This window comes from Polypterus senegalus, chromosome 7 (genome assembly GCF_016835505.1).
Source record: "Polypterus senegalus isolate Bchr_013 chromosome 7, ASM1683550v1, whole genome shotgun sequence".
In the NCBI taxonomy this organism is placed as follows: domain Eukaryota; kingdom Metazoa; phylum Chordata; class Cladistia; order Polypteriformes; family Polypteridae; genus Polypterus; species Polypterus senegalus.
The window spans coordinates 59499161-59509357 of NC_053160.1; the positions used below are offsets into that span (position 1 = coordinate 59499161).

The window sequence follows — 10197 nt, forward strand, 5'->3', positions numbered from 1 at the left end:
GTAACGCACATGCATGCGCCTGCTGTCCCGCCCCAACTCCTCCCAGAATTTCACCTCTTTGAATATGCAGATCAATATAAATAGCCCTTAAGCTCAGCCTTCTGTAAAAAGACAATGGCAAAAGCACGAGGTAGAATAGAAGAATTTCAGTGAATACCAAGTGGAGGCAAGGAAAAACATACTATTTGTTGGTTTAAACAATGGTATAAACAACAAAAGGAAGTTGATCGAGGGACATAGCTTGTCGGAGAAACTCGAAAGCTTAAGTTCACAAAGTCGCACAGTACCCGAAATAAAAATGAAGTTGCCACATATCAAAGTCGGTGAGTCGTAGCCCACCATCTGAGTGTCATATGAAAGCTTATTAGGGTATAGAGAAAAAAAAAGGCACACAGTGGGGATAAAAAGCACGAAATGTCAACTTTAATCTTGAAATTTCCACTATAATCACATAGTTTATTTTATCATTAAAGTAGAACATCATAAACTTCATCTTAAAATCATTTAATTTACTAGATTCCCAGATCCCATCGTAACTAGCACGTTAAATGCTTTGTTTTGTATTTGATCTTCTATGTGCTCTATGTGTGTGAATCACTATGTGCTTCCGGGCTTTCTCTTACTCTGACAGGACACAGAATCCATTACAATTGTAATATAACAGCTCTCTGAATAATTAAAATATTGAGATGTATACGTGATATCATTTTCATGATGATACGAGTTAAAGCATGTTATTAAATATGGTAACACGGTGGCACAGTGATTATTCCTGTCTTACACAAGATGCTTGCTGCACCATGTGTGACCTTCAATGAAATATTTTATTGTAGCAGTACTGTCTCTTTCAAATGTACTAACCCCCAATTCGTGTCCTTACTTTTCTTTCTCCAGATACCCAATCTCTACACAATCAGCTCTGTAATAGATGTTAAGCCATCTGTAAGCTTAGAACGCAGATCTTTCAAAACTTTTAAGGACCACTGAAATATCTTTGTCGTACATGTTTAATTATTCTATCCATCTATCCTTCCAGTGTCGCACCAGCAAGAATACAGCACAGGGCAGGAACAATCCATGAACGGAGCCCCATCTCCTCGTTAGCGCTGTGGCTCCGTGTCCTTGCATGTTTAATTATTAACAATATAGATTATTTAAATGAAGTTAAAGTTTTATCTGCATAATATAATAAAACTATTTTGCTGCATTTAATCTTAAAAATGATATTGTCATCATATGTAAATACGTGCTTTATAAAGTGGCTCAGGTTATGCAATATTATAACAGTAGTGCAGGTTTACAGTCAAGTAAATGTACTTATAAGTACAAACATTTCTACAAGGAGCAGTTGATGGACTGATTGAGTGCGTGTATAGTTCTTGGGATGAAATTGTTTCTGAACCGCGAGGTCCGTACAGGAAAGGCTTTGAAGTGTTTGCCGTGTGAGAGCAGTTCAATAGACAGCATGGCTGAGGCAGCGTGTGCTTGATGCTGTATACCGATAATTCTCTTTTCGATCAGCTGCTGTAGATCTGTGATTCCCCTCTCAGATATAGTGATATAAATACTGCGAGTGGTGCAGTGAGAGTAATATGGAAAAAGATGATCCGCTGTGGCAACCCCTAACGGGAGCAGCTGAAAGAAGAAAAAGAAGGTGCAGTGAGAGTAATACCAGCTATGGTATTTTGAATGCTTTGGCTATTCTATGGACCATTATATTGTTACAGGTTCATTACAGTCAGATGCCTTAAACTAATAAACTATATGCAGTTAATTTCAGTGTATATGATAAAGATGCGTCAGGGATGTGGATCTAAACAAGAAAGGGTAACCACACAGGAACAGAAGCACTGCTTTGACGCTGGCTGCTGCCAGTTCGCAAAACCGAGCGGAGAACTTGCGTACGCCAGGGTTGGAGCTACCGTGAAAATATACGTGGCTTTTCGCCAAGTTTAGGTTTTATACATCATGATTTGAGTGTGGAAACGTGCGTATGCACCATTTATACATGAGGCCCCGGTCATGAATATCGTGATATTGAAATATTCAGGTTTTGAAAATGTATTGGTAACCATTATGTAACACTTCATATCCTATTTGCCTGCACTGATTTTATTGGTGTATAGTTTAACAGCTGTGTTAAACTCATGCAAGCCCACCATAGCACTTTGTTTAATGCATTTCAGAATATTTGTATGTGATATTTTTATCTTTTTTAGATTTGTGTTTCCAAGTGAAATAAACCAAAACATTGTAAATGCAGTTGATTTGGTGCATATGCAAAATCAGTATAAATACATGGAACACACATTAGAAAACCTGTATTGAGTTCTAAATAATTATAAAGTTTATAACATTTCAAAATGTAGATGACACCAACAATTAGAACCTTTCCATTCTAAGCATTAATAATTTCATGTTGTATAGTATTGTAGCTTTTGCTCTTACTGCTCTTCTGTTTTGATAATATGTTCTGTAGGCAGTATGGCTTTTTAATCCTTTAATAATTTATTGTGATGTTACAGGAGTCTATAAGGTGGCTGGAAGATGAAAAGGCTTTACTGGAAATGACGGAAGAGGTGGATTATGATGTTGATTCATATGCAACACAACTTGAACAAATTTTGGACCAAAAGATTGATATTTTAACGGAACTTAGAGGTAAATAATGCTGTATTACACAAAAGCTCCACCATAAAATTTGGACTTAATATAGAATGTTGCACTTCAGCAATCAGTAGAACACTGTAACCATAAAAAGTAACTATACCATTTAGGCATGTACACTGACAGTTCTAATAGTATTAGTGCTATTATTTCCTAAATCTGAAGGAGTTGAGGTTTTTAATTAGTGGAGTAAGTCCAATGAATGCTTTAATTTTTATGCTATTTGTCTATGAGCAAGATAACATTTTAACATCTCACCATAACTGGAAAAATTGCTGTTAAAAAAGTGTTTTTGTTTTTTTTTAATTCAACTAGTGATATAGATTAGAATCAGTAGTATCAACAGAATGAAGTAAAAGGCAAAACAACAAAACTGCTACTTTTCTGGACATTCTTAAAAAGGCTTGAACCCTCAATTTGATGTGGCCGTTGCAATTTCTCACTTCTCAAGCACTTTACCATTACAGAGCTTTTGCCCTAGTCTGTCTTTCCTACACTGGGCTCTGGAATTACTTCCATTGTCAGGGTCTACCTTTATCTCGGTACTGATACTCCAGGTTAGAATACATTAAAGGGAACCCTGGTGTCTCTATATCCCCGAGCCCTCAGTAAGCCTTAATGGTGTGGGTGTCCAAGACACCTTATAAACAGTATGGTCCCAGTGAATGAGTGGAAGATAAAACTTTTAGAATTCTTCCATGAGATCACAGTAAACTTGGCCATCTGATCTCCACTTACCCACCCAGGAAATACTGCAATACCAGAATGTCATGTGTACTTTTAACAATCTTCCACATCCAAGTACAGTTGTAGTAATAATTATTCACAACATAGACAGAACTTCATATTAAGTGGTCCGAGCTACAATGATTTGTGGTCCATACTGATAATTCTTTTCAGTACTTCTAAGGAGACAACATTTTTTAGCGCTTTGTTAAAGAATTTTAAGAGTGTTGATATTTAAAAAATTTTTCATACAAAGAAAAAAAACGTCCTAAATTATACAATTATTGAGCAATTTATATTATATAAAATGTACTTTAAAACTAAAAGCTTCAAATTAAAGCAGTCATTTTGCATATACAACCAAATTTAAAAAATGTCAGTCCCACATGTTGTCATGCATTTTTTTGGAGGTAGTTAACAATTACTTAAATGAAGTAGGTTATTAAAACCACAGCATGAGGAAACTTGCAAGAGTAAAATAAAACATACAAAACTGAATCCTAGTGTATGACTAAATCATTCTATGGTTTATTACATAGTATTCCAATCAGTATTGTAACTTGGTGCATCTTATCTTAGGATATAAACAAGAAATACCAGTGCCTGCCCAGGTAGCATATAGGTTAGTGATGCTCAGACTAAATGCTTTAGTCTTATTCAAAATATAAACAGTAGTGTAGTCAGCTTTGTTCTGGTTTCCATTTGAAGCTTGAGCAACCATTTCCAGTAGTTTCACTGCCAAAATAAGTGCAATACTACATTGGCAACCAAGGACCTTTACAGGATACTGTGTAAACAAAAACACATCTATATATGTAAAATGAATTGAATGTTTAATTTTCATGTTTTTAGTTTTCTATTTTATAGGTTAGTCTTTTCCTTTATCTAAAACATCATGGTTACAGTTGCACGTATGAGCAGTGTGTCACAGCTGAGTGAATCTTACTTTTATCAGAGATCCCACCTGTATTGAACCGCATACTGTGAAGTACTTGGGTAGCTTAGTTTTAGACCTTTTCAATGATGTATAGTTGTCTGTGATAGGTCATTTGTGCTACACAGTTGTACATAAAGGGTAGGAAGAAAATTGTGTGACAGCTCATCTTTATGTAGCATTATGCACAAATAAGACAATGGGCCTTGGTTATAGAACCATTAAAAACATTTCTGCAGTAGGTGAGTTCTGCTTTTTCCTAGCTGACCTTTGATTTTATTGAAACTCATTGGAAAATACAATTTTTCAGGAAACTGAATCAAGGATTAATGGGAATTTGGGGTATACATATGATTTTACTCTGTAGTACAGCCTGTAAAAAAGGTAACTTCAATCAGAATTAAATGTAAACTTGTACTGTTAAAATGATTTGGAGGGTTTAGATCAAAAGTAATATACACTGAATAGTGGCCTACATTTAACTTACTACATACAGTACTGACTTTTGTAGGCTGTCCATTTTTGTGGGCCATGCAATGCATTGAACATTTTAAGCGTTATGCAGAAAAAAACAGGTTTAGAGAGGACTCCTTAGCTGAGCCAAACAAGTGTTTAAACTTGTCAAGAAATGCCATAATTTAGTCCTAAATATTGATATATTGAAGTACAGTTTCTTAGCGGACATCTAGTGCCCTAGATATACCACCCTACCTTTTTAACTACATGGGGAATAGTGTTTTGTTGAGTGAGTGAGTGAGTTAGTCTGTCAATTTTGCATTACATAGGAGTAGATTTAAGTTTAATTAAGTGCAATATGATGGGAATTAATTGCTGAATAGCATATCTGTATTGAGTCTGAGGGTGTAAGAAATACTAAAAAAGAAATTGGCAAATCTAAAAGGATGTTTACACAACTTTACTTTGAATTTATTATGACATTTGCACGGTCTTATTTTTATTTAAGCAGTTAGCAGTTTCATTTTTCAGAATAAATTTCAGGTTGTATACAAAACCAATACATTCTCTCACTTTTTTTTGTCTTGTTTAACAGACAAAGTGAAATCATTTCGTGCAGCTTTGCAAGAGGAAGAACAAGCCAGTAAGCAGATTAATCCTAAAAGACCACGTGCCCTTTAAGCAATACAGATGTGCTCACTGGAATTATTAAAACAAGAAACTAAACAGTTGTGTCAGTTTGAAATTCTTACAATGGTTATGAGATCATGGCTACTTGAATGTCAAAAGAAGTGATCTACAGTTCCTTGTTGGAACATATTCAGTTATACGTGAACACTCCCGCGCTACAGCAGATGCTTCTAATCCGACAGCACAACATGCAGAGTTAGGATCTCTGAAGCACTTTGAGATATATATATATTTTTTATTTTACTAATACAAATTGTAATGTGTTAAAAACTTTTTTTTAAGAACCCTTATGTGGACTTTTGACTTCCATGCTATTTTTGTTTTCGTTCGGCATACTGAGACTTTTTAATTGAAGACTGATTGGACACTTTTGGAAACATATGCATGCACAAACATTAGTGACTGTAAAATACTTTCCCAGGATACCTTAACCTGTTCATGTAACCATGCTGTGTAATAGCAATATTGCTATAAGGCCAGGCTTCGGTTACTTGATAAATTACGTCATAACCACAGTCTTAAGTGAAAAACACATTCCTAGTCAGTGTAAGTTTGTTTCCCAGTAATATCTTACTTTGTGTTCATGTAATTACTTTACATCCAATAATGTGCCATATCACAAAGGATTGTTTTCACAGGAGAGCTGTCATTGGTAATTGTCATGGTATGTAGAAGCATAACATTTTATTTGTTTTTAAATTCTTAAAGTGGTCTACATCTCATTTTAATGGTTTATTTGTTAAACTGAACTGTTACTGTATAATTAACACTGACTTTGGGGACGATGTGTACAAATAAACATTACAATGTTCTGCAGTCTGTGCACTAGATGTAATGCTGATTCAAAATGTAAAGTTTCATTTGTTTGTTTTGGAATGCATTTATATTGCATTTTTTAATCAATGTAGCAGATAGAATCAAGTTGTTTGGTTTCACTCTTTTAAAAAGAGATTGATAGAGGAGTTTTTTTGTGCTTTACAGTTTACAGCAGAGCCCAGGAACATGAAACAAACCTAAAAAAAATATTTCCACATAATATAAATTTAACAAATTTCCATTTTTGCTGTTTTTAACTGATAAATTTTACATTTATATTTCTTTGAAGGCTCTTTATTTAACCTTTTAAAAAAGGTTTGTAAACACTTATGTAGACACACAATACATCTAAGGTTAAGTCTCCAGTGTTATATTTTTGATTTGAAGAGATATGCTATATATCTCAGTTTACGGGCTTCTGTATTGTATTTCTGTTTTACAAAGATTTCATATTTTTTTAACTTGAGCCAATATTCTGATGGAGATTATATGTATTACAATTAGCCATCCTCAGCAGTTATGTAATTTGTATAGCTAGCAAAAGTAATTTACAGCAGAATTCACAACCACTGTCAAACTATAGAAATGTGTGATATTGGAAAATGCAGCAGAAAAGGACCGGTGGCCAGGTAACTACACAAAGGTAGAAGAAGGTATCACTTTGAAGTAATATTGTATAATATGTTATACAGTTGAGAATTGGAAGTAAAATAAATGTATAAAAATCAGATTGTACTCTGTTCATTTTGTTTGAGTATTCTTAAGAGATGGTATACTTGTTCCTTTTTAAGAATTAACAAATAATGCAATTTTTTTTTTCCAGAAAGTTAAGAGTAGGGACTGATACATACAAGTACCCTTAACTAGTAATATAGAGTGGGGCTTTAGCATCTGTACATAACTGATCATTCACAAATTTTCTAGATCTGTAGTACGTACAAGTGGTTTAAGCTACTTGTTTATTTTTAATCTCTTTATTTTGTTGTCAGAAATCAACGCGTTACGATAAAACCTTACATTACAAAACAAAACTAAACTGACATCACACCCAACCCATGCCCTTCATCTGGCAAGTGGTGATCCCATAAGATGGGTCCACATTGGTGTTTCAGGCTGAGCTCTGGACAGGGAAAGTCTGGTCTGACCTGCTTCTCCTCTGCCACGGCAACCCTCAAAAGGAGAAGTGGTTTTAGGTGATGAAATGAGATACAATACAACATTTTAGTGCTCTGCCTACTTTATATAACTCTTTCTCCTTAGTAGTCTTAGAGAAAAGGTGTTTCATCCAAGACAATTCCGGTAATTGCAGTAGTTGTTGATTATATATTGAAATGCTGAGTGCCTCCAACAGGATTGTAAAAACATCCATTAGAATCTGAATGAAGGGCAATGCCCGAATTTGGCCAAGGGAACCTGGTGCCAGGTGTTGTCTAGTATTGGGTAGATTTTAGAAAGCCAGAACCTAGTAGGATATGTGTTAGTCCATGTTTTGATCAGTATGAAGTGGAATGTTTTCATTAGTGAGTGACTTTCCATTCTTTCTATAAAATCTTCATTGTAACATTGTTTTATTAAGTTTAATAGTGATCTGTTTTATAGGTGCTGTGCTGGTATGATTTTTAAGATTTTTTTGAATTTAGATGGTTTAAGTTTGAGGTTATTTTCATGTATACTCAGTACAATTGGCTTATCTCTATTAAGATGGTGCCAAACCATCTCTATGACCACAGACCAGTGGTACTCACTCCCATTATGATGAAAAGCTTTGAGAAGCTGGTGCTGGGACTCATTAAACAGTATATCATTTGGAGTTTTTATAGTCTGGTATCCTTAAAACCACTCCACAGTGGTTTCACTTCATTCCATCCTGGCACACCTGGAAAGTGTAAACCACTATGACAGAGCACTGTTAATAGGCTACAGCTCAACATTTAATATTGAGTATCATTAAAGCTAATGAATATAGTACTGGTTTTTAAATTAGTGTGAACAACTTCTTCATTTTGATCTTTAACAAAGGCACATCACAGGGTAGTGTGCTGAGCCCCCTTTTGTATCTCTCATTCACCTATGACTGTGTAGCCAGACACAGCTTAAACTCTGATCATTAAATTTGCTGATGACATCACAGCATAGGTTAGATCACCCAAATTAATGAGGTGCCTTACAGAAGAGAATGTCCTAGTGGCATAATGCTGCCAGGGCAAGAATCTCACTCTTAATACCAGCAAAGCCATGGCAGCTAGTCAAAGAATTCGGGATGTGGGAGGGAGGCCTTGTTGTAATCTGTATAGGAGATGATACTGTGGACAGGGTCAGCAGCTTTACATTTTTTTGGAGTGACAATCAGTGATGCTATGAAGAGGACATCTCAGCTGTCATCAAGATGGCTTGCCAACAATTTTTCTTCCTCAGATGTTTAAGGTAAGTTAAGAAGCCTACATCTGTGCTCACCAACGTCAGTAGGTGTACATTTGAGTCCAGTACAGATGGTGGTGAAGGCCGCACAGAATTTTATTGGCACCCAGTTGCCTTCTGCTCAGAACATGCATTACACAGGTTGCCTTAGAAAGGCAGATTTATTATCATTATTGCATTCTATCAAAATGGTGCAGAATCATTAGTATTGAAGCTGATAGATTAGTGGGACACATTTTGTCCAGAGTTCATAAATCTACACAACAGCTACTTGTACTGATAACTGCGTGTTCATGTATCATATATTTATCTGGGGTGGACATCTCTGATCCTGGAGAGCCGCAGTGGCTGTAGGCTTGTATTCTCACCCAGTTGCTTAATTAGAAGCCAATCCTCACCAATAATAGATCTTATTTAATGAGATGGCATATTAGTCTTTTTACTGTACTATGCCATTTCATTCTTAAATCATAGATTTTTTTTCTTTCTAATGATACATGTTATCATCCAAGTGATTTGAGGCCTAAAATGGATGACTAATTTTCAGTTCTTCACTTTCTCTTTAGTTTCCTTCTGAGTTCATAGTTAAACAAAATAGTGAATGAAGAATACACACAGGTAGAAATGGGGACAAGCTGGATGTAGAACTGCTGCTACCTTTTGTCATTTGCATTTTATTGCTAATAAGGAGCAGTTAAAAAAATGAATACAGCTGTTTAAGGCTAAAATATGCCATTTAAGGCTTCACAATCTTAACAAGCAAGACCACTAGATAGATACTTTATTAATCCCAAGGGGAAATTCACATAATCCAGCAGCAGTATACTGATACAAAAAACAATATTAAATTAAATAGTAATAAAAATGCATGTAAAAGCAGACAATAACTTTTAGTAATGTCAGCATTTACTCCCCCGGGTGGAATTGAAGAATCGCATAGTGTAGGGGAGGAACGATCTCCTCAGTCTGTCAGTGGAGCAGGACAGTGACAAAAGTCTGTTACTGAAGCTACTCCTCTGTCTGGAGATGACACTGTTAAGTGGATGCAATGGATTATTCATGATTGACAGGAGTTTGCTTAGTGCCCGTCGCTCTGCCACAGATGTTAAACTGTCCAACTTTAATCCTACAATAGAGCCTGCCTTCTTAACAAGTTTGTCCAGGCATGAGGCGTCCTTCATCTTTATGCTACCTCCCCAGCACACCACCGCGTAGAAGTCTGGTAGAACATCTGCAGCATCTTATTGCAAATGTTGAAGGACGCCAACCTTCTAAGAAAGTATAGTCGGCGCTGACCTTTCTTACACAGAGCATCAGTATTGGCAGTCGAGTCCAATTTGTCATCTAGCTGCACTCCCAGATATTTATAGGTCTGCACCCTCTGCACACAGTCACCTCTGATGATCACTAAAAAGATGCAGAAAAATGTTACTTGAGAAATTAGTGCTTCATCAGTATGAATGATTTCTAATGAAGCAATTGGGTTGGAA

The 10197-nt window shown here is 35.7% G+C and overlaps 1 protein-coding gene across 3 annotated transcripts in view; it reads left to right on the forward strand.

Moving 5' to 3' along the window:
• The window catches only part of kif2a (kinesin family member 2A), a 146304-nt gene extending 139287 nt beyond the window's left edge, over positions 1–7017 (forward strand). For all 3 annotated transcript variants that reach the window (XM_039758702.1, XM_039758703.1, XM_039758704.1), the window contains 2 exons: positions 2526–2661; positions 5379–7017. In XM_039758702.1, the coding sequence (XP_039614636.1) occupies positions 2526–2661; positions 5379–5464 (222 nt within the window). In that variant the 3' untranslated portion in view covers positions 5465–7017. The remainder of the gene's footprint in view (positions 1–2525; positions 2662–5378) is intronic.
• The last annotated feature ends 3180 nt before the right edge of the window (positions 7018–10197 follow it).